Here is a 23,577-nt window from a genome sequence, read left to right as displayed (position 1 = left end):
TTCCCGTCACCCTCTCTCCGGGCTGGCGCCTCTAAATCCCAGCCCGGCGTGAAGCACTCCCCGGCCGCTGCCGTTCAGCCGCCGGGCGCCCAGCACGAAGCTACTGCTACTGCTGCTGCAGGGTCCTTTCCCCGCGGCGCAGCCCAGCCCAAGAGCGATGGCTGACGGCTTATGCCCCGCCCCGCCGCGACACCAGCCGGCACACCCGCCCCGGAAGTGACGTAATGGTCCTGTCCCGGCGGCCGCAGCGCGGCAGGGAGGCCTGGAGCCGCCTCCGGCGCGATGAGCTGTGCGTGTGGTGGCGGGAGAGCCTCGTCCTTTACCCCTGCTCCCTGGGCTCTTTTCAGTCTCTTTTTCATGACTGAAGCAGGGCTGGTGCGGCCCTGGCGCACTCGCCGTTCCTCTTATCCTCGGGGGAAAATGTTGCAAGCCCCTGGCACCCCAGACGCAGCTTATTGATGGCCAACTGCGCGACAGACTGCCCGCCAATGAGAGCTCGCGTTACTGCAGAGGGGGCAGGACTACCACCGCCCCACCAATCAGAAGCGCTGACCTTCCGTCCCTGGGTGGCTCGCAGGTGTGAGGGGCGCTGGGAGCTGGTGTTCGGCGCTGCGCAGGTGGGGTCCGCGGGCCCGTTGGGGGTCGGCGGCACCGGAGAGTTTCTGGGGTGATCGTGGCGCAGCCACCCTCTTCGGGAGGGCCAGGCCGTGTGTGTGAACAGGGTCTTTGAGCGTGAGGGGGGCGTGGAGAAGCAGTTTGGCCTCGCTCGGGACCGCTGCGGAGAGTCGATCCTGATGCGGCGGCGGCCGAGGGGAGCCTTAACCCGGAGCCGTGCGGGCCGCGGCTCGGTCATCCGGTACCGGCGTAACGGAAGGGCCCGTTGAGCAGAGACGTGCACCAGCGTGAGCACTACCATAAATGCCAATCGATCCGTTGGGGTGTCTGCTTGCTCGGGAAGGGTTCGTATTTTAATGTGCTAATAAAGTTTTAAATTAAGTTGTAACTAGCTGTAAAATCATAGACTAGTCCAGGCGACCTCCCCGCAGCCAGCAGGGACATCCCCAGCTAGAGCAGGCTGCCCGGGGCCTCGTCGAGCCTTACCTTGAATATTTCCAGGGAAGGGGCCTCAACGGTGGGAAACTGGCTAATTATGTGCAATGAAATCTTAGTGAGTTACCGCCCTGGGATGAGGCCCGTGGCAAAAGTATTGTGGTTCACACTTAGCAGCATAAGATGAAGGTGTGTGTCGTCCTGCAAGGGTCTTTGTTCCTACTTGGTAGTGCTTTGTGTGTTTACATAGCTTGTCAAACCCACTGAAAGCGGTGCCAGTGCAGCCTTGTTTGTTCATCTTTCAGGGGGACTGAAGATGCAGCTGAGATGACTCTCCAGGAGCTGGTGAATCAGGCAGCTGGCCTGCACTCTGCCAGGAAAGCAGTTTGGTTTGATGAGTGCAATGGCAGACCTCCAGCTGCCCACACGTATGGCAGCATGGTTAAGCTTGCTGGGGAGCTGACAGCTTTCCTTCAAAAGCACTGTGAGCAGCAAGGACAACGGGGAATAGGCCTCTACTGCTCTCCAGGGATAAACTTGCCCTCTTGGATCCTAGGGTAAGGGTTTGAATGTTTGCCATCTGTGTTGGTCTTTTAGGGAGCACCTCTGTCAGGGCTGATTTTCAGCCTGTTTGTAGTTTTAAGACTGCAGGAATTACCTCAGCAATATTGTCAGAGGGGCACTGGAGTCTGGCATTCTGTAAGGAAAAAGATGTCAGTGTTAATGATGTTCTGAAAAGCTTTGTCTCTTACATGTGTTGATTTTTACAGTGTATGTAGCTGTCTTTCGTCTGTCTTTAAGTGCTCAAGGTTGTTTATAGAACTACAGAAGAGCTCCCAGTGTCTGTGGTTAGAAGTGGGTGCAGTCTGACAGGCTCAATGTCTCTGCAAAAAAAGGAGCATGCAGGGTTTTCAATGTGTTCTTGCTGGTAAACCAAACAAAAACCAAGGTGCAGTGAAAACAAATCTCAGGCTTTAAGCTGATTGTGCCTAGAGCTAAAGCTCCATCACAGATCCTGCAGAGACCAAAACTAATGAGCAGTGCAGCACTGAAGTGACATTGATGCTTTAATGGCTGGGCAGTGTGTGTGATCTTAATTACTCCTGGTAATTCAGCAGGTTTTCAACTCCTGCTTCTGCTGCTGAGTGCTAGTGTCTGCAGCCTCTGTGTGTGTCCCCCATGGCCATTGCGCTCAGGGTGCAGCATCAAGTGGCAGTGTGGCAGGGATCTCTTCTGCAGGGGTTGTGCTCCCTAGGGCATGCTCCCTGTGGGTATCTTCTGGTGCCACACTGCATGTAGAATGCACAGTGGCACAGGGAGGTGTATCACAGCTGAGTGTAAAGAGTGCAGTGAGTGAGGGGAGTGGTGCAGTCAGGAAGTGCCTGTAAGTGCTGAGGAGTTTGGTCAGAAAACACCTTCCACGGGGTCCAGCAGCAGGGTGAGCTGCCCAGAGATGTGCAGGCACCATCCCTGGTGGTTTTCACGACCTCACTGTGTGAAGTCCTGAGCAACCTGGCTGCAGCTGGCCCTTCTTGAGCAGGAGGTTGGGCTAGGCATCCTGAGGTCCCTTCCAACCTGATTTAGCCTGTGTTCCAATGGCCTGAGCACCACTGGAGGGACTGTGTTGGCTGGGGGAACTGAAGCTGTTTAGTCTGGAGAAACGGAGGCTGAGGGAAGACCTCATCACTTTACAACTACCTGAAAGGAGATGGTAGGGAGGTAGGCAACAGTCTTGTCTCCTTAGCAACCAAGTGATAGGATGAGAGGACATGATTTCAGGTTGCACCAGAGGAGATTTAGGTTGAACATTAAAAGAAAATTCTTCACCAGAAGAGTTCTCAAACAGTGGAATAGGCTCCCCAGGGGGGTGGCCAAATCCTCATCCCTGGAGGTGTTTAAAAGAAGCAGAGATAGGGTGCTGAGGGCCATGGCTTAGCACCAGCCTTGGTGCAGTTGATAAAGGCCTTTCCAAGCACAGTGATTCAGTGATGTTATGAACACAGGGAACTGCTGGGGCATTGTGATTCTTCCAGCTGTCACTGCCACCTGTGAGGCAGGGAATGCTTAGGTTCTTGCTGAGCCCAGTGGCTATTGGAGTGGGCAGAATGCTGTGGCTTCCAGGTCCTGGCTCTTGCCATCCTTGCAGTGATAATTGCCTTAGCCAAAGAAGTCTGACTGCTTGCCCGTGGGAAGCCAGGTTTAGAAGCAGTGTGAAGGCTGATGGCAGCTGTTGGTGTTTCAGTCACAGCTTAATGGTCCTGGCTTATTGTGGTGCTTGTCTTTGTCAAACGGAGCCACTAGAGGGTAGGGTGGCAGTGAGCAACTGCTGAGGGAGCACTGCAGTGCAAAGGGAATGAGAGCAGCATGATGCCTGGGCTTCCTCTGCTTGTTTGTTAGGGAAGGAATTCCACTACGTGCTCAGCTTCTCTTAGGCTGGGTTCTTCAGACTGGTGAGAGCCCAAAGCTTTACAATGGGTGTCAGTGATGCTTCTGTCATCACCACCCTGCCTGGCCACCAGTGCTGGTGGATGTTGCCATAAACCCTTTCATCTGGGCTTTCCTTCCTGTGAAATAGCACAGGGCAGGGATGATTATTCTTCCTGCTTTATTGCCAACAAAATCTTTATGACTCATCACTGCATTTCTTTAGCTCTGGGAACTATAAAACTGTGAAGACTGCATTGGAGCTATAAAAGTGTAAAGACTCCCTGGTTTATTTAGCTGTGGGAGCTATAAATGCACTACAGAGCAGCTGTGAGACTGCAGAGCTTTTGTCCTGAATTTATTCTTTCAAATACATTTCAAACACTTTCTCTCTTGTCAGAATCCTTCAGGTTCCAGCTGCCTATTCTCCTATTGATCCAGATGCACCCTCAATGCTATCCACTCACTTCATGAGGAGAAGCAATCTTCAGTATGTTCTTGTTGAGAATGACAAAGTCAATGTAAGTCTTCAGGCTTCCCCAGGAGGCCTTGAAGGGCAGTTGAGAAGTGTGTGGCTGTTCAGGCTGGGTTCTGTCTTAATAAGCTTGCATGGAGTTGTTTTGTTGCTGCATGTCAGGAGGTGCCTCTGGTGCACCTCTAAGAGTACAGAGTGCCTCTCCTCTTTGACAAAGCTGCCTGCTTTCCTGTCACAGTGTTGGCCAGGCCAGCCTGCTGGGCACTGGCACTGGAAGGTTTGTCCAGGCTGATTTCTCCATATGTCAAGGTTGAGAGTTGGAAATCTTTGCAACAGTTGACCACCAAAACACCTCCTGCATTTAATTCTTTGGGTTGCCTCTGCCCAGCTCCTCTCAGATCCTACACTCTCATTGCTAAGGAAGTACTGGGCCATCTGGTTAGCATTCTGAGCCCTACAGAACTCTTGTGTGTGCTTTCCCCTTCTTTCCACTCTTTGCTCAGAGAGTTATCTCACATTGATGAAGTCTGTGCATGTACAAAAATGCATGAGCCTGGAGCTGTCTGGTGTGTCCCCTCCAGAAGTAAAGCAATGAGCCATTGCAGCTTACTGGTGTGAAGCACTGTTGCCTGTTTCATTGCAGAGAGTAGAACAGGAGCAGTGCAACCTGGATGCTGGTGCTTCAATTGCTGCTTTTGTCTTGCAGAAGTTCCAGATGTCCCATGCTGGCTGGTTTTGCCCCAGCTCTTCCACAGTAGAGCATATTGGTTTAACTCTCTTCCAAAGAAGCTCCAGCAGCAGTGATTCAAATGCACAAGCAGACAGTGTGAGAAGTGACTGTCAGCCTGTGGAAGCTACGGGTGACTTGCAGCCTGCCCTCATCCCTCACCCAGATCAAGCTCAAGTGAGCACAGCAGGAGGAGGATACGTGGATGTTGGCCAGGAATGCTCTCTAGCATACATCTTGCACACATCGGGAACTACAGGGATCCCCAAAATAGTCAGAGTGCCTCATAAGTGTATAGTGCCAAACATTCAGCACCTGCAGTAAGTGTGACTTACAGCTTGCTTCTTCCATGCTTTGACAAGCATCCTTTGCAATACCTGAGGGGAGTGCAGATTGCCTTTCACCTCTCCCTCCTCCCCTGCCTTTTCAGGGTTGTTTCTGTCTGTTTCTTTTGTGTCTAAACAGTGTAATTTAAAATGCTGTTTCTCTGACAGATACTTACAGTGTCTAAATGTTGCTTTGCCTGAATCTGAGAGGAGTGCACTGCAAACAGCAAGGTGCTGCTGTGAGTGTTGCATTCTGGCTCGTGGCTTCAAACAAACAGACACCACAAGTATTTGTCCCCAGTTCTGTTTCCTGTGCAGTGTAGTTTTTAAATCTTAACTCCTAGGTTTCTTTCTGCTTCATGTTCTCCCTCTCTGGAGATACTCCAACCTCCCCTGGATGCCTTCCTGTGCAGTCTGGTATGGGTGACCCCGCTCTGGCAGGGGGGTTGGACTAGGTGATCTTTCGAGGTCCCTTCCAGCCCCTGAAGTGCTGTGATTCTGTGATCCATTTAATGCTGGCTACAAAAATCTGTTCTGTAAGTGCCATTGGTTGAAAAATGCCTTCAAAGACACTGTGGTGGTGTACAGTGTGGTGGATATCTCTGGGAAGGACCTCATTGGTCTGATCCTTGGTTAGAGTCTCAATGCAGGAGCTCTCACTGTCTGGCCCTGTACATTCGGAGCAGCCCTTCGCACCCCAGCCTTGCTAAAGGGCCTTCCTTGCATTCTGCTCTTCTGCTTTGGGAGTGTTTTCTGATGACATGCATCAGGTGTGTAACCCCTGGCTGCCTTGTTTCAGGTCCCTGTTTGAAGTCACCCAAGATGATGTGCTGTTCCTGGCTTCTCCCCTGACGTTTGACCCGTCAGTGGTGGAGCTGTTCGTTGCGCTGGCGAGCGGCGCCTCGGTGCTCATAGTGCCAAACACCATCAAGATGATGCCTGTGGAGCTCTCTGCTGCTCTCTTCCACCACCACCACGTGACAGTGTTGCAGGTAGGCAGCACCCCAGAAAAGTGTCTTCAGTGTCACCTTTGCTAATGGTTACTACTTTGGCATCAATCCAGACACTGCTGATAGTAGGATGGTAGGAAGAAATTCTTCCCAGCAAGAGAGATTGGCCTTTGGGATGTGCTGCCCAGGGAGGTGGTGGAGTCCCCAGCCCTGGAGGTGTTCAAGAAGAGCCTGGATGAGGCCCTTGGTGCCATGGTTGAGTTGATCAGATGGTGCTGGGTGATAGGTTGGACTGGATGATCTCTGAGGTCTTTTCCAGCCTGGTTAATTCTGTATTAGTGAAGGAAGGGATTCTTAGGTGACTTAATGACTCAAGTCCTCTCCTTCTAGCTTAGCTGACAGTGAATCATTTTGTGATGCTTCTTAAAAGAGCAGGAAGTGGTTTGCACATTGGGAAAAATCTCACAGGTCTTTCTCTCTTGTTTCACTCTGCATCCTTCAGGCAACACCAACACTCCTCAGGAGGTTTGGGGCTCCCATCATTAAATCCACAGTGCTGTCTGCAAACACTTCACTTCGTGTCCTAGCCCTTGGAGGTGAAGCATTTCCTGCACTGCAGCTCTTGAGAAGCTGGAAGCACAAGGAGAACAGAACAAGCATTTTCAATCTGTATGGTATTACTGAAGTGTCAAGCTGGGCCACTTGCTACAAGGTCCCTGAGGAGGCTTTTAGTGCTGATTTTAGGTAGGAAAAGTCTCTCTTTCCATGACTTGACAAAGGAGTGATGAAAGCCACTAGAAACAGAACCTTGGCTCCTGTTCCCAGGGCTGCTGAGTGTCTGTGCTGATGGAAGTGACATTTGGGGTTTATGTAGGAAGGACCAACCCATTCTTTGTTGCTCTGTCCCCTCCAGTCAGAGTTGGGGACGACTGGTCCTTGGTGTGAGATCCTTTCTGCTTTAGACCTCTCAAGTTCCACTGTGTGTGTTGTGATGATCTGTTTTAGTCATTGCTGTGTTGAGACCTCTTCCTCATTCCAGCCTGTGAGTCCCTGTGCTGAGCCTGGCCTTGCCTAGTCCAGGGGCTGCTGTCTCTGCCTGTGCACACTCAGCAGGGTTTCCATTGTGAAGAAATGGAGAAGAAAGCTCTGCAGAGAAGGCAGCCTGGGCATCCACCTGTGCTCTCACACTGAGCCTTTGAAAGGGCTCTTGGCTAACTCATTTCTGGGCTGGCTGGTTTGTGTTCAGAAGGGAAAGAGTTTCACTGTTTCTGTCTCTGATGTCTTTTAGAGCTGATCTCCCTGTACCTTTGGGATCCCCACTCCTTGGAACCAGAGTTGAGGTCAGAGATGGCAGCGGGGCTGCGGTGCTGGAAGGCGAGGGACAAGTGTTCATAGGTCACTTGATATTTCTTGTTGTAAGCCATATTGCTTAATGGATTGAATTTCACTAACATTGATGACTTTCCTTGGTGTCTGCCTCTGGGACACAGCTTCAGGAGCATCTGAAGCTCCTGCTGGGCTGGGAGCCTTCTGCTGTTGCTTTGGGTTGTTGGAACGACGAGCGAGAAATTGCCATGGGTTCATCTGCAGGCTGTGCTTCATAAGGGCCTCTTCCTGCTTGCATTGAGGCATTCTCTGCTGCAGCCCAGGGAGGTGGGGGAAGCCTCATCCCTGGGGCTTTGTCAGGCCAGGCTGGATGTGGCTCTGAGCAACCTGATCTAGTGTGTGTGGGGGTGGGAGCTGGATGATCCTTGAGGCTCCTTCCAGCCCTGGCAATTCTGTGCTTCTGCAGTAGATGCTCTGTATTACCTGACCTGGCTGCATGGCCTTGTTTGCAGACTGCAGGAGTTTAGGCACTGATAATCTTAATAGAATGGAATAGACCAGGTTGGAAGAGACCTTCAAGATCATCCTGTCCAACCTATCAACCAATCCAACACCACCTAAACACCTAACCCATGGCACCAAGCACCCCATCCAGTCTCCTCCTGAACACCTCCAGGGATGGTGACTCCACCACCTCCCCAGGCAGCCCATCCCAATGGGCAATCACTCTCTCTGTGCAGAACTTCTTCCTAACATCCAACCTAAACCTCCCCTGGCACAGCCTGAGACTGTGTCCTGACAGCTTGGCCAGGAGTGTTTAGTACCTCTTAGAATGCTGGAAGGAGGAGGCCTGGATAAAATGCTGCTTACCATTTTCATTCACAGTTAGCCATTGGCTCTCTCTGACCACAACCTTTCCTGCTGTAGGTGGGGAGGAGAGAATCTGCTTCCTTGATGAGGAAAGAGCTTTGCCTGTGGGCACCATGAGAGCCACAGGGGATTTTGTGAGGGTGCAGGGCGGGGAGTTGCTCTTCTTGGGTCGGAAGGATGACCAGGTGAAACGGCACGGCAAGCGCTTCAGCATCCAGACCCTGCAGCAGGTGAGGAGGCAGCACAGGGCAGCAGGGGTGGGCAGCACACCACTGCCATCACACAGGTCTGTCTGCTCATGGGCTGGGAGGAGTCTGGAAGAAATGTGTAGTGTTTGTCATCAAACCCCTAGTCCCATTGTTCAGTGAGGAGTTTGGCTCTGATGAGTTCTTGGAAGTGTTTTGTGTTGGGATTGCTTCCAGCAGAGCTGGGGGCTGCATGAGCACTGCAAAGCACTGAGCACTGCCCTGCACTGCTGCTGGAGTGATGGGAACAGCAGGTGAATTGTCAGGCTTGGGGCTTGCATCATATTCATGGCATTCATAGACTCATGGAATTCTCAGGGCTGGAAGGGACCTCAAGGCTCAGCCAGTCCCAGCCCCCTGCCATGGGCAGGGACACCTCACACTACAGCAGGTTGCTCACAGCCACATCCAGCCTGGCTGCAAACACCTCCAGGGATGAGGCTTCCACCACCTCCCTGGGCAGCCTGTGCCAGGCTCTCACCACCCTCATGGGGAACAACTTCTTCCTCACATCCAATCTCAATCTCCCCATTTCTAGTTCTGCTCCCTGACACCCTCAGGAGTCCCTCCCCAGCTCTCTTGTAGGCCCTTTCTTTGAGGCAGGTCATCCACCTCTCAGTTCATCTTTATGTAAAGAAGCAGAGAGTTGAGCTCCAGGGGAGAGTGTTTCAGGCATGGGAGGTGGGACTGAGCCAGGCAGCATGTTTGACTCCTCCTTCACACTGTGCTTTTTAACTCCTGTTACTCTATTGATAAGCTGCATGTCAGAGCAAGGCTAATGGTTCTGTACTTACAGGCTGCTGAAGGTCTTCACCAGGTAGAAGCTTGTGCAGTGACCTGGTATCAGCAGGAAAAACTTATCCTGTTTGTTGTACCCAGAGGTGATTTGGAGGAGAGAGAAACACTTCAGGAGCTCCAGCAGCGTGTCCCAGCCTATGCAGTCCCTGATGAGCTTGTGCTGGTTCAAGCTTTGCCTTTAACCTTACATGGTAAATGAGAGCATTAAGCACACTTGCCACCTGTTGGAGTGATCTGTGTCCCTTGGCTGTTGTTTAGTTATTCTTTTGCTAACTGAAATCTGGGACCTGATTCCTGCTTTTGGGATACATTGATTAGGTAACCAACCCCAGGATGTGTTCTTGGTAACATTTCCTTCAAGGGTCAAAGAGCAGTGGTAAAAGCAATTTAGTTTGAGACTGCATTGATGATCTTGAAGGTCTCTTCCAACCTGCTCTGCTCTGCTCTGGTCTATTCTATGCCATTCTATTTGTTTTCTCAGTTGTTCCTGTTGCAGTCTGCAGCAGAGCCCTGGCTCCAGCTGGGGTATCACAGAATCCCAGAAGAGCTCAGGTTGGAAGGGGCCTCAGAGATATCCACTGCCATGCCCAGGGACACCTCTCAGCTACACTCAGCTGCTCAAGGCCTCATCCAGCCTGGCCTTCAGCACCCCCAGGCAGGAGGCAGCCACAGCCTCCCTGGGCAGCCTGGGCCAGAGGCTCAGCAGCCTCCTGCTCAACAACTTCTTCCTCAGCTCCACTCTAACCCTGCTCTGCCTCAGCTTCAAACCATTCCCCCTGGGCCTGTCTGCAGACACCCTGAGGAGAAGTCCCTCTGCAGCCTTCCTGCAGGATCCCTTCAGGTCCTGGCAGGCAGCTCTGAGGTCCCCCCAGAGTCTTTTCTGCAGGCTGAACCCCCCCAGCTCCCTCAGCCTGTGCTCACAGCAGAGCTGCTGCAGCCCTGGGCTCATCCTTGTGGGCAAGGTCAGGCCTTAAAGCTGGGATGATGGAGAGGCCAGAGTAAATGTGGACAGTCCTTCCTGGGTTCTGTCTTGTTCACTGGGTGAAAAGAGATGCAGCTGAGGACAGCTAAAGTGTGTGCAAGAATAAAGTGCCTGTTTGGGCAGAGCAGGGCCTGGGAGTGTCCCTGCTAAAAGAGCCCTGGCAAACCCCATCCTTTCTTCTCTCCAAAGGCAAAGTGGATGTATCTGAGCTGAACAGGACTTACCAGCAGCACCTGAGCTGCAGGAGGCGTGGCAGGAAGCTGAGTGGCACCCAGGAGTTGTGGGCCAGGCTGCAGTATTCATGGCAGGTAGTGTTTTGAGCTGCCTTTCTGTCTTTGCAAGTGGATCATGGTCCATGTGTCAGGAATTAAACAGTTCTAACAAGAGTGACTAATGCAGCCAGAATGTTCCAGCTGCCTGTGGGTTTAAGCAGCACAGCTCTTTCTCTTCCCTTAATGCTCCAATACAGCCACTCTGCAGAGGCCAGGAGGGGGTCACTTGTGCTTCCTTCTCAGCTGAAAGTGCAGGCTCTGAGGTACAAAGCTTTAGCAGAGCAGGGCTGTGACCTCTCAGTGGCTTTCTTGATAGTGCTTCATGTGCCAAAGGAGGTTTCCCTGAGGGAAATGAGGAACTGGGACACAGAAACTCTGCACAGAATAGCTGCTGTGTTAGTGGAGTTTCTTCTTTCTTCAGGTAATGATGATTTGAGGAGTCCTTTACACAAGAGATGGCACAGTGGCATGGTTGTCTCTTCAGCTGTGTTTGGTTTGCTTCCAAATCTCTGTGCTGAAGACTTGTTTTGCAGGGCATTGAGGGGTGATGCAAACAGCATTCACTTCCCCTTGTTTTGCAAAGACACAGTTCCAAGGCTCACTTGAAAGGGAGGTTTACTGTGGCTAGGGCTTGAATGAGGCAGTGTGGTGAAATCAGTAACACAGTTTGCCTGTGCTGATTTTTCCTGCACTGGTGGCTAGAGAAAAGATAACCCCAGGGGAGAGAGAAGATCTGCCCTGGCCCCCTTATGGAGAGCAGAAAGCAGCTACCAAAAGCAGAGGATCTGGGCTTCACACCCAGACTTAACAAACAGGGAGTACCAACACACATCCTTCATGAACTGAAGGGGTTACAGCTTCAGAAGCAGATGAGGAGGTCACTTAAATCATTCCAAAGCAAAAGACAGCAGCTTCATGAAGTAAAGGCAGTCTCCTCCAAAGGCATCCCTGGGGTAGCTGGGAAGCTGGCACTGATCCCTGCTGGTGAGGGTGGGCAGCACCAGCAGAAATGCAGCACAGTTTGCTTTCATGCCCTGGGCTGCAGCACTAGCTCTGAGCAAACCATTCTGCAGCCCAGAGCCAGTTCCTTCCCAGCTCCTGTTGCCCCCCTGCCTCTGGGACCCTGCCTCTGGGACCCTGCCTCTGGGACCCTGCCTCTGTGACCCTGCCTCTGGGACCCTGCTCTGGGACCCTGCTGTGCTTGCTGGCAGCTTTTGCAGTGCTGGCTTTCCTCAGCTGCTGATTTTCAGCTGGGTTGTACCCAGCTTGAGTTTTTGTGTGTGTGACACAGTGTAACTCCCACAGACTGCTGCCTCTCCCCTTCTCTTCTCCAGGCTGTGCTGGGTGGCCTGGGAGATCCCACAGGGATCCCAAAAGATGCAGTGTTCCTGGACAGTGGTGGAGACTCCCTGAAGGCTCTGAGGCTTCATGAGGAACTTGAGCTGCTGGCAGGGAGAGCTGTGCCTGGACTGCTTGAAGCTATTCTCAGCTGCTCCATTGAAGGGGTTTACAGACACATCCTTAAGATCCTGTTTCCAGAGGAAGAGCAGTTAATGAATTGTGCCAGTGCTGTGAAAAGGAAGCAAAGGGGGAAGAGTGGAGAGGAGCTGCACAGCAAACACACCAAGCTGGAGGCTGGCAGAGGCCCCCAGGCTGCTGCAGAGAGCAGTCCACTGCTTGCCCTGAGCAGAGGAAACCATTTGCTTTCCAGGAATTTCCACAAGCCTCTCCTGCAGCCCAGGAATGCAGCACAGGCAGGAGTGGAGCTGCCACAGCAAGCCCCCTCTCTGCATGCAGTGACTCCAGGTACCTTGCAGAGCCCCACAGAAGGGAGTGAGAGGGCTGCAGGGCAGGCAGGGGGCCCTGACCGCCGCTGCGCACAGCACAGCCGCGCGGCAGGAGTGGAGCTCTGCCTCAGGTGGAAGGCCAACACCGGCAAGTGTGTTGATGCTTCACCACTGGTTGTCATCCCCTCTGCACAGGCAGCAGCTGTGTATGTGGGCTCTCACTCCCACACCATGCAGGCCATTGACCTGGAGTCAGGAGAGAGAAGGTGGGAGAAGACCCTGGGAGACCGGATCGAGTCTTCTGCCTGCGTGTCCAAGTGTGGAGGCTTCCTTGTGGTTGGTACGGCTTCTCCTGCAGCCTGCACCCTCAGCTGCCTTTGCTGCTAAAGGCAGGAGTGCCAGGGAGCCTTGTTTCTCACCTCTGAATGCCCTTCCTCTCCACTTAACCAAACACTTCTGTGTCTGCTTCAAAACTGATGGATTGCAGAGCAGAAGCAAGAAGCAGTTGTGGGCTTTGTGGAAGCAGTGGTGGAGGTTGTCCACCATCAACATTTGTGGTTTGCCAGACACCAGCTCAGTCAGGAGGCTTCATTAAGTCAGGGGCTGCAGGGGATGTAGCCTACCTGGACCTCAGCAAGGCCTTTGCCACCATCCCCCACAGCAAACTCCTGGCCAAGCTGTCAGCCCCTGGCTTGGACAGCAGCTCTCTGAGCTGGGTGAGGAACTGGCTGGAGGCTGAGCCCAGAGAGTGGTGGTGAATGGTGCCACAGCCAGCTGGCAGCCAGGCACCAGTGGTGTGCCCCAGGGAGCAGTGCTGGGCCCTGTGCTCTTTAACATCTTCATTGATGATCTGGGTGAGGGCATTGAGTCCATCATCAGTAAATTTGCTGATGACACCAAGCTGGGGGCAGGAGTTGATCTGCTGGAGGGTAGAGAGGCTCTGCAGAGGGACCTCGACAGGCTGGGCAGAGGGGCAGAGGCCAGGGGCATGAGATTGAACACATCCAAGTGCCAGGTGCTGCACATTGGCCACAACAACCCCATGCAGTGCTACAGGCTGGGGGCAGAGTGGCTGAGAGCAGCCAGGCAGAGAGGGACCTGGGGGTGCTGGTTGATGGTAGGCTGAACATGAGCCTGCAGTGTGCCCAGGCAGCCAGGAGGGCCAATGGCATCCTGGCCTGCAGCAGGAACAGTGTGGCCAGCAGGAGCAGGGAGGTCATTCTGCCCCTGTACACTGCACTGGCTAGGCCACACCTCGAGTCCTGTGTCCAGCTCTGGGCTCCTCAGTTTAGGAAGGAGGTTGAGCTGCTGGAAGGTGTCCAGAGAAGGGCAACAAAGCTGGGGAGGGGTCTGGAGCACAGCCCTGTGAGGAGAGGCTGAGGGAGCTGGGGTTGCTTAGCCTGGAGAAGAGGAGGCTCAGGGGAGACCTTCTTGCTCTCTACAACTACCTGAAGGGAAGTTGTAGACAGGCAGAGGTTGGTCTCTTCTCCCAGGCAGCCAGCACCAGAACAAGAGGACACAGTCTCAGGCTGTGCCAGGGGAGCTTCAGGCTGGAGGTTAGAAAGAAGTTCTACACAGAGAGAGTGATTGCCCATTGGGATGTGCTGCCCAGGGAGGTGGTGGAGTCACCATCATTGGACTTTATTCTCCCACCACCTTTACTTCAGGAAGGAAAAGTAGGGAGAGAGGAGAGAGACTTGAAGCCCACCATGCCTCCTTTTGAGCAGCTCCCCATGGCTTCTAAAAGGCAGTGATACTCTGTGTGACCTGGGAAGAGCAATGAGTTTGAGCTGTCAGCAAAGACTTGGAGCTGAAAGGAGAGAAGGAGCTTTGGAGAATGCTCTCAGCCTCCCTCCTGAGCCATCTCTTTGCTTTCTGCATGAACCACACCCTAAATACAAATAACCATTGGTCCTTTCCCCCTCTTGTGTTTTCTCTCCCCCAGGTTGTTATGATGGCTTAGTGTATGTGCTTCAGAGCAGTGATGGAGAAGTGCACTGGACCTTTGCCACAGAAGATGCTGTGAAGAGCTCTGCAGTTGTAGACCCCAGCAGTGGAGTAGCCTACATAGGCTCCCATGACCAGCATGTGTATGCCCTGGACATCTATGTAAGAGCTCTGGCTTGTCCATGCAGAGGAATGCATTTCCAGCTCAGGCTTTAGATGAAGCTCCACTGCTGTTAGTTCTGAGGAATCCACAGCTACCCTTTGGAAATAGTCAGGCCTGCTTGCAAGTGGGGTTAGGGTTAGGTGGAGGTAAAGAGTGTTAGTGCTGTCCTGAGCTGTGGTTCTGGTCCTGCTTGAACCCAGGTCTTAGGTTTCTCAGTCAGTCAGTGCTGTGTGGGTGCTTCAGAGCAGGGTGCCCTGCTGGAAATAAAACTCTGGGTTAATGAACCTCAGAATCCCAGAATGGCTCAGGCTGGAAGGGAGCTCAGAGCTCCTCTCCTCCAAACTCCACACCGTGCCCAGGGACACCTCTCAGCTACACTCAGCTGCTCAAGGCCTCATCCAGCCTGGCCTTCAGCACCCCCAGGCAGGAGGCAGCCACAGCCTCCCTGGGCAGCCTGGGCCAGAGGCTCAGCAGCCTCCTGCTCAACAACTTCTTCCTCAGCTCCACTCTAACCCTGCTCTGCCTCAGCTCCAAACCCTTCCCCCTGGGCCTGTCTCAGGCACCCTGAGGAGAAGTCCCTCTGCAGGATGCTGGAGAGAGAGAGTTTTACACTCAAAGCCTAGGTGAGGGGAGGTGGCAAATGAGGGGCAGATGCTGGCTGTTCCCTGGCTGCAGCTCTGCTACTTACTGGAAGGGAGGCAGCTTGGAGGTTGGGTCTTCACTTCCCAGCTGGTGTTTGCTGAGTGAGTGCAGTGCTGGCTAAGCTTTGAGCTGCAGAGGTCTTTGTAAGCATGATGAACCTCACCTCCCCTGAAAGCCTTCTTGTCTCTGCTCTTGTGCTTGCAGCAGAAGGCTTGTGTGTGGAAGGTGCACTGCAACAGTGGAGCTGTGTTTTCCTCTCCTTGCCTGAGCTCTGCCCCACATCACCTCTATGTGGCCACGCTGGGAGGACTGCTGCTGGCTGTGAACCCAGTATGTACCTTGCCTGCCTTGCCTTTCATCCCAGTCAAGCCAGAGAGCATTTCTGCACCTAAGATTGCTTCCCTGCAACCAGAGCAGAGAAAAGCTGCTCCATGCCTGGTTTTGGCTTTGCTTCCCTGGAGCTGTTTAAAGAGCTGTGCCCTCACTCTTGGCCTGCTCTCTGCACTGGGGAACCACTGCTGGTCATGGTAGGTGTGGAGCAATGTCCTGGTTTGCTGAGGCACTGCTGGCTGGCAGCTGGTGCTGCCTGGTGAAGGGACCAGTCCCTGGGAGCAGCTGCTCATGTTTTTATGCTCACACAAGCCAGGGCATCAGTCCCAGCCATCTTGCCCTCCCACCCACTGCAAGTTTCCTCACTGATGCCCAAGCTGGTGCTAGAAAGCCAGGGCATGTTTGTACAGCTCTGCTGGGCAGTGGTTGAGGAAAAAACAGCTTTGATGTCCCCAAGTCCTGAGTAACAGGCAGCTGAGAAACCAGGGGTGTGCAGGCTGCAGGAGGAGGTGATTGTGAGCAGCCCAGCTGCTGGGCTGCAGCATTCCCTGCAGGAGTTAGTGTGTGACATAATCCACAGGACTTGCTGGCAGCATACCTGCTCCTTCCCTGGGCCTGATCACAGGCTGAGCAGCTGGGAATGGAGGGAAGAAATGAAGCTGGCAAGTGGCAGAGCTGCTGCCCTGCTCCCAGTGGTTTGCCTGGGGGGGAGGGAGGGAAGGGGGAAATAGCTCTTGGCTGTTCTGTGGGAGCACTAAAGAGCTGATTGGGGTCAGAGGTGGGAGCAGGCTGGCTCCTGGAGTGCACTCTGGAGAGAAGCTGCTCTGCTCTGCTGCTGCTTTTGCTTTGCTTTTACTTTGCATTTCACCCCCCCCTTTTTTTTCCTCCCCCCTCCCCTTTTGTTTTCCCCTCCTGTTGTTGTTGGGTTTGGGTTGGTTTGGGGTTGGGTTTTTGATGGTTGGGTCCCAGCTGGCTGAAGCTGTGAGGGAAGGGTAGCCTCCTGCAGTGGTGTTAACCCCCAGGTGCCATTCCATGCTGCCCTTCACAGGTGACTGGGAGTACCCTCTGGAAAAGCTCCCTGGGCAAGCCCCTCTTCTCCTCTCCTCACTGCAATGAGCAGTGTGTCTGTGTGGGCTGTGTGGATGGAAACCTGTACTGCTACACCCATGCTGGAGAAAAGGTACAAGGGTGATGGGGGGTGGGGGTTATGTTCATCTCACAGCCTGGGATAGGAGGCTTCCTCAGTGCTGACCCAAGCAGCAGTGTGTGGTGCTAAGGAGAGGAGAAGGCAGAAGAGCTGTGTGCCAAGGGCAGTCCCACAGCTCACAGCCAACTGCCAGCTCTCAAGCTGCTTGATGCAGCAGAAGACTTTCTAGGCCACAGCTCCCCCCTCCCATGGTCAGGAGGAGAGGCAGCAGTGAGCTGGGACAGGCTGGGGGCTTTTCAAGCACACTTGAAGCTCTCTCTCCTCTGAGGTGCTGGCTTTTAGATGGAAAGGTTTCTTGGCATGTTTGTGCATTTACCAGTCCTAGTTGTGGGCAAATGCAGGGCAGCCTCCACTGCAGCTGAGCTCCTCAGAGCCCAGGGTGGGGTGTAGAGAGAGCTGCCACTGGCTCTGCTGGGTTGCCTGGGGTGCAGTATGCACAGCAACCCCTCTGCCTTTTCTGATCACAGAGCCTGTCTCAGCCCTTGGCCTGCTCTCTGGCTGCTTGCAGCAGAGCTGCAGACCTGGAAGCCTCCTGAGGAGGGCTCTGCACAGCATTAGCATGAGCAGAGCAGCTCTTGCCTGTGTGGGGCATGTTAGCAGCACTCCCCAAGTTCATTACAGCCCAGGAGTAGGCTTTTCCCATGCTGGGCAGCTTCAGATGGGCCTCACAGGAGGTAGTAACTCTTGCACAGCTCTTTTATGAGCCTTTTATCACTCCCCCTGTGTGTAAAACCAGGCAAGTACTTAGCAGCCCTCCCTGAGCCAGTGAAATAAACTGCTGGCAGCAGCCAGGCCAGTGGGAAATGGCAGCTGCTGGCAGGCTGAGCAGGGGAGCAGGCTGTGCTAATGCTGCTTCTGCTCTTTCTGCAGGCTTGGCAGCTTGCCACTGGGGGACCTGTGTTCTCCTCTCCATGCATCTCGAGTTTAACTCAGCAAGAGGTGTTTGTGGGCTCCCATGACTGCTTCATCTACTGCTGCAGCACAGAGGGGACTCTGCTGTGGAAGTTCAAGGCCACTGCAAGTGTCTATGGAGCACCATTTGTTTTCCAGAGTGATGGCCCCCAGAGCAGGGTTCTTTTGGCAGCAGTATCTACAGATGGCAGAGTGTGGATCCTGAATGCCAGGAGTGGGAGAGCAGAAGGAGCACACAAGCTTCCAGGAGAGGTTTTCTCCTCCCCCGTGGTCTGGGGAACAAAGCTTGTTGTTGGCTGTAGAAATGATTATGTTTATTGCCTGGATGTGTGTACAGCAGGAGGGAAGAGCAGCTGAGAGCTGGGGCTGCCTCCTTTGGCCTACACTGGTAAATTCAGCACTCCCACAGGGGCTCTCTGCTCCTCTGCCTAGTTCCCTGTGCCCAAGAGCTGCTCTCTGCAGACCTCTGGGGTAACATTTTGCACCAGGCAGTGTCCAGGGTCAGTACAGAAGCTCCTTGTTGCCTTGCTGCTGGACTGACTGGAGGAGAATGGCTACTCACTACCCAGCTGGAAGTTTCCTGTCCCTCCCTCGTTTCCCAGCTCCAGTTCATCAAAGATGTTTCAGGTGGTTTGGAGCTGAGTAGTAAGAAGGTGCCAGGCAGTAGCTTGGCCTCAAGACACTTGCACTGTGCTAAGGTGCCATGCTCTGCAGCGTGGAAGGACACATTTGTCTCCTGAGGGAGGGATGTCCAGCCCAGCCTGGGCCCTGAGCTTCCTCCAGAGCCTGTGCCTGGCTCTTCAGGCTGGTGAGGCTTCTGTGCCATGGCAGGGGGACCCAGGTGCTGAACCTGACTTGATTTGTGAGGACAGAGCCTGCATACCTCATCCCTGGTTGTAGTCACCTGGTTGCTGAGGGTGCAGGAACTCAGCAGCTCCTCACTGGGTGAGCTGAGGCCTTCCTTGGCTCCAGCTCTGCCCACTGTGTCCTTACCCCTGTGGAAGCCAGGAGTCAGCTGTGCTCTCAGCTGGAGAGTACCCCTAGAGCTGGGTGGCTACTGCAAGCCCAGGCCAGGGGCAGGCTCTGGGTGCCAAGAGGAAGTGTGCACTGCTTCCATCCCTGGCAGCTCCCTTGTTCAGGGGCCTGAATAAATGCTCCCCACAACAGACACTGCTAATTAAGTGCTGTGTAAATGGGGGGTGGTCTCCTTGAAAGGAAGTACCAGTGGGCTTCAAGGTGACTCAAGTGCAGTTAACTGAGGGCAGCTTCCTGCTTAGGAGTCTGCTGAAAGAACTCTGCTGGAAGGTAAGATCTGAGTCTTTCATAGTATCACAGTATCAGTCAGGGTGGGAAGGGACCACAAGGATCAGCCTGTCCCAACCCCCTGCCATGGGCAGGGACACCCCACACTAGATCAGCCTGGCCAGAGCCTCAGCCAGCCTGGCCTTAAACACCTCCAGGGACAGGGCCCCAACCACCTCCCTGCACAACCCATTCCAGGGCTTCACCACTCTCATGGGGAAGAACTTCCTCCTCCCCTCCAGCCTGAATCTCCCCACTTCCAGCTTCATTCCATTCCCCCTAGTCCTATCACTGCCTGAGATCCTGAGCACTCCCTCCCCAGCCCTCCTGTAGCCCCCTGCAGATCCTGGAAGGCCACAATGAGGTCACCTGGGAGCCTTCTCTTCTCCAGACTGCACAGCCCCAACTCCTTCAGTCTGTCCTCACAGCAGAGCAGCTCCAGCCCTCTGCTCATCCTCCTGGCCCTGCTCTGGACACCTTCCAGCCCCTCCAGCTCCCTCTTGTCATAGGGGCTCCAGAACTGAAGGCAGGACTCCAGGTGGGGTCTCAGCAGAGCTGAGCAGAGGGGGAGGATCACCTCCTTTGCCCTGGGGGCCACCCAATGAACTGTTCTGAAGTGGAAGCTGCCCTGGCTGTGGTGCTTCAGCACAGCTGCTTCCTCCAGCAGCCCCTTGGAGCCCTGGGCAAGTGCTGTTGAGCAAGGCAAGCCGAAGCACACTGAGCAGCAGCCACAAGAAGAGGTCCAGCAGCCCTGGGCTGATCTTGCCTGGGTTAGAGTTTAATAAGAATCCAAAGGACATCAGTCTCAGAAACAATTGCACTTGAAACCAGGTGAAAAATTAAAAAAGGACACACCAAACCCCCCCAAGGCTGCAGCTGCTCCTGGCCCCTGCTGCAGCAGCAGAGAGGCTCAGCAGGGGGAGCCTGGGCAGGAGGCAGGGCGGGGGGCAGTTACAAAAGGCTGAGGACAGGACTAGACTACAGAGTGCTTGGTCCAGGTCTGGCAACTGCTTTGCTCTGTGCAGCTGCCTGGGGAGGGTCTGGGGGTCTGGGTTTGACACATTGCCAACACTTGCTCAGAAATGGCTGCCTCAAAGCCAAGCAACACCTGCTGGGTGTGGAGGGCAGGCTGCTGTTCAGTGAGCAGCAGCTGGCACTGCTGAACAGGACCACTGCAGAGCTGTCCCCATCCAGCACTGGGTGCAGTGCAGCTCCCAGGGTGACACTGGATACCTTTATGCTTGAACACAGCCTCTGCTTTGAAGCTTCAGCTGGAGACAGTCCTGAGTGCAGGCTCTGGTGTGTGTGCTGGCAAGGGATGGGAGTGGGAAGCTGCATCCTCCAGCAGCTCCTTCTGCTGTACCTTGCAGCACACCAGCAGCCTTAACTCTTGAGCCTGCTGTACTTCACCTTCTCTTTCTGCCTGGCTCCTCCTCTCCAGAAGGACTCCTGCAGGTGGAGGTGAGGCAGTTTGGTTCCTGTGGGCACAAATGCACCCTGCAAGGGCAGAGACTGGGAAGTGTCCATTTGACTCAGCTGCAGCAGGAGCAAAAGGAAGCCTGCCCAGGGCTGCAGGTGAGCTTGCAGAGCTTGGAGTGCAAGGCTTTGTCTTCCTCAGGGATTTGAAAACAGCATCAAGCCCTCTCTGTACAAAACACTGTCACTATTTACAGCAAGGGTTCAAAGTGAGATTCTGCTTGAAACAGGAAACTGAGCAACCCCATGGCTTAAGAGACCCACGAGAAGCCCTCTTGCTGCTGCACTTCTGCTGAAGCTGATGTGACATTGTGCTTTTGCTGCTGTCACCGTGGGACTGAGCTGTTGGGGGAGTGTCTTCAGCCCTGCCTTCTGCTGCCAAGCCCTCTGTGGGCCTTGGAAGAGGGCACACAGCAGCTGGCTTGCCTTTCCTGCATCAGTTCAAGTGCTGCTCCTCAGGCTGCATCCAGCAGTTTGGCTACAGTACTCCCATGGACTGCAGCTGCTGTGGTGGTGTGGTGAAGCTTCTCCTGGCAGTGTCTCCCTTCCTGCTGCTGTAGGTCCAGAGGAACACTGATGGCTGAGCCCCTCCCAGCTCTCAGAGCCTGCCCTGTAAAACAAGCTGGGCTTTACTAGGGGGACTTCTGAAAGCAGAGCCTCAGCTCTTCCTGTGGCAGGTGAGGACAGGAACACTCTTCATTACAGCATGGACTTTATCCTCCTTTGGGAGAGGGAGAGGGTGAGCACTTCAGCTTTAGTGACAAGAAGCAATGGAGGGTTGGATTGCCACAACAGCTTCCTGAGGTGGGGTGAGGAACTTCCTTCCTGAAGCTGTGTCCTGGCTGGACAGGGACTCAGCTGAACTCCTCAAGTTGCACATGGAGTAAAAGCAGAAGGAGGGCAGAGTTAAAAACTTCTGGGAGGGACTGGCTCAGTTTTCTGTTCTCAGTTCACTTCAGCTCTGCAGAGCTTACTGCTGTGGGAAGTGAGGCAAAGTCTCCAGGAGCCCAGGAGCAGTTTGCCTGCTGCAGTTCCAGTCAGCTGCTTGCAGAGGGATGCACCCCTGGCTCCCTGCAGAACACTTCACTGATTTTTCCTGCAGTGGTTTGTGGTTTTTGGAAGGTGGGATACATTGCTTGCTTCCTGGGAGTGAGGGACTGCAGGCATGGGGCATTAACCCCTGCTGAAAGGCATGGCCTCAGTCTCGGGCTGCTACCAGCCCTCTGCTGAGCAGTGCAGCTGAAACAGTACCCCCCTCCCCCCCCCCAGTTCTGCCTTGGGGAGGAACCTTCAGAGAGCAGGCAGGACTGACAGCTCCTACAGTTTAACACTTAAAGGAAAGGAAGAGAAGGCAACATGCATCTCGCCTTCGTTTTCAACAATGGAGTGCTGGAAGAGACTTCCTGGGCAGAGATCTGAACTTGCAGCACTGAGTACCCACAGAGGAGCTTCCCAACTGCAGTCCTGGCCCTGGGCATGATGCTGAAGTTGCCATCCACTAGCTTGAGCCTTCTCTCAGCTTGTTGAGGAAGGCTGGCTCTGGCACCTTGGCCATGCCCTCCTCAGCTGTGGGTCAAAGCAGTGGAGCCTGTGGCTGGGGCAGACTTTACAGGGAGCAGGAGCAGAAGGGTGATCAGGTTGCAGTCTTTTCAATACATGCATTTCATCTTTGCCATGGGTAAAGAGCTGAATAAATAAAAGGAGGCAGCTGCTGGGCAGCAGGAGGGATGTCACCCCACACTTTACTTGATGATCTGTGGACAGTCACTCCAGGCCTTTGCTTTCCTCTTGGCTAAGGCCAGCCAGGCTGGTTCTGTTGACACAGGGTTAGCATCGGGGGTGGAGAATCTCTTGGCCACCTCCTTGGCCAGCGGGGTTGAGGGAACAGAATCTGAAATCTCCACTGGGTTGGGTGGGGTGGGGAAGGGAAAGGAAGGGAAGAGAAGAAACAAACAGTGATTGAACCTCCTTGCTTTGCTGCAGCATCCTAGAGCCTGCCTTCATGCTCCTTGCCAACCTTTCTGCTTACATCTCACTTGTTACTGCATTTGCAAAACAATGGAGCTGGGAGGAGCTGAGTGAGGTCCCTTGGCCAGGGCTGACTGCAAACAGTGCATGAAAATAGGGACAACATTTCCAGGCTCTGTGAGAGGCAGAGAAAGCAGTTCCAGTGTGCCAGCCAGAAACTGTTTTAATCACATCTGCAGTAACAAACCAGGGGAAATAAGGCTGAGCTAGACATTTGTTCTCTCTGGTGAAGCAGCTGCTGAACAGCTGTAGTCCTAGCTGGCTCCTCCATGTAGCCCAGCCACCCTCAGCTGGCTCCTGCATCTGTAACCCAGCCCCCCTCAGCTGGCTCCTCCATCTGTAGCCCAGCCCCCCTCAGCTGGCTCTGTAACCCAGCCACCCTCAGCTGGCTCCTCCATCTGTAGCCCAGCCCCCCTCAGCTGGCTCCTCCATCTGTAACCCAGCCCCCCTCAGCTGGGTCCTGCAGTTCTGCCTCAGCTCACCACTGCACTGACAGCATCCTGCAGAAGAGGTGAGGCAGCTTTCTGCAGGAGCTGTGGCACATCTTCTTGAGAGCAGCATATTGAAGACCAGCAGCTGTCCCAGCAAGAAAATGTGTGGAATAAGCAGCTGATTCCTCAGCAGCAGCTCCCCAGAGCAGCACCGCAGAAGGGCTCTGTGGAACTCGAGGGGGAAGACTGTCTAATTAGTGTCCTTCAAGGCAAGCTCCAAGGAGTAACTCTACAAACAGTTAACACAACAACTCCTCCCTTGCACCTTTTCCTTTTGGGAGCCTGCAAGCTTTCCTTTTGTTGCTGTTAAATGCTCAGATTCACTCCAAATGACTTGGAGCTGCATTCCACCTTCAGGTTCTGAGCGCTTTAAATAGCTTTAAAACTGCACAGAGAGCAGAAGTTGTTTGTTCTCCTTTTGAGTACATCTTAATCTGCAAGTAAATGAACAGTAGGAGCAGCTCCTGCTGCAGCCAGCAGCTGCCAAGCTCATTCTTTCCACTGTTCGCTCATTTCTGCTCTTTTAAAGGTTACACCGTTCTTTCGAACATGTGCTAGCCTGGGCTCCTGCCTTAAATGCTCTCCTGGCTGTGGGGTGCCCAGGCTGGTGCTGCCACCCATCAGGAACTTGTCCACAGTGCACTGGTGTGGTTGGTAAGGGCTGCCTTACAGACCAGCCAAGGAAGATTGAGTTTTGGCCCCTGGGTCATAGGCTCATAGGATGTTGGGGGTTGGAAGGGAACCTTTGAAGAGCATCAAGTCCAACCCCCTGCCAGAGCAGCACCATAGAATCCAGCACAGGTCACACAGGAGCACACCCAGAGGGGGCTGGAAAGGCTCCAGAGAG

General features: G+C 53.9%; 2 protein-coding genes across 6 annotated transcripts in view; one reads left to right on the top strand and one right to left on the bottom strand.

Annotated features, from left to right (window-relative positions):
- Positions 1-279: 279 nt before the first annotated feature.
- On the top strand, positions 280-19,451 carry AASDH (aminoadipate-semialdehyde dehydrogenase). 3 transcript variants are annotated; one of them, XM_068137731.1, is made up of 15 exons: positions 281-959; positions 1,356-1,607; positions 3,875-3,995; positions 4,656-4,996; positions 5,802-5,994; positions 6,455-6,696; positions 7,241-7,347; positions 8,206-8,378; positions 9,190-9,382; positions 10,363-10,481; positions 11,780-12,572; positions 14,178-14,341; positions 15,189-15,314; positions 16,363-16,494; positions 17,392-19,451. In XM_068137731.1, exons 1-15 carry the CDS (start codon positions 919-921, stop codon positions 17,788-17,790), a joined length of 3,396 nt encoding a protein of 1,131 aa, XP_067993832.1. In that variant the 5' UTR covers positions 281-918; the 3' UTR covers positions 17,791-19,451. The 3 variants fall into 3 exon arrangements, with proteins under 3 accessions (XP_067993833.1, XP_067993832.1, XP_067993835.1); XM_068137732.1 differs by lacking the exon at positions 15,189-15,314 and having other exon boundaries at positions 280-959; XM_068137734.1 differs by lacking the exons at positions 8,206-8,378; positions 9,190-9,382.
- Positions 19,452-19,476: 25 nt separating this feature from the next.
- The window catches only part of CRACD (capping protein inhibiting regulator of actin dynamics), a 111,388-nt gene continuing 107,287 nt past the window's right edge, over positions 19,477-23,577 (bottom strand). For all 3 annotated transcript variants that reach the window (XM_068137730.1, XM_068137729.1, XM_068137728.1), the window contains exon 12: positions 19,477-22,114. In XM_068137730.1, the coding sequence (XP_067993831.1) occupies positions 21,954-22,114 (161 nt within the window). In that variant the 3' untranslated portion in view covers positions 19,477-21,953. The remainder of the gene's footprint in view (positions 22,115-23,577) is intronic.

Source organism: Melanerpes formicivorus, unplaced genomic scaffold (assembly GCF_026170545.1).
Source record: "Melanerpes formicivorus ecotype bairdi unplaced genomic scaffold, bMelFor1.0.p_v2 SCAF_4, whole genome shotgun sequence".
In the NCBI taxonomy this organism is placed as follows: domain Eukaryota; kingdom Metazoa; phylum Chordata; class Aves; order Piciformes; family Picidae; genus Melanerpes; species Melanerpes formicivorus.
Note: the sequence above shows the minus strand (reverse complement) of the source record. Positions and strands in the feature narration are given on the sequence as shown.

Bases quoted from the DNA above. Each gene is read 5' to 3' on its own strand.
- AASDH (XM_068137731.1), top strand. From the start codon at position 919: ATGCCAATCGATCCGTTGGGGTGTCTGCTTGCTCGGGAAGG. The intron at 1,608-3,874 runs GTAAGGGTTTGA...CTCTCTTGTCAG, and splicing joins TTGCCCTCTTGGATCCTAGG to AATCCTTCAGGTTCCAGCTG. The intron at 8,379-9,189 runs GTGAGGAGGCAG...CTGTACTTACAG, and splicing joins GCATCCAGACCCTGCAGCAG to GCTGCTGAAGGTCTTCACCA.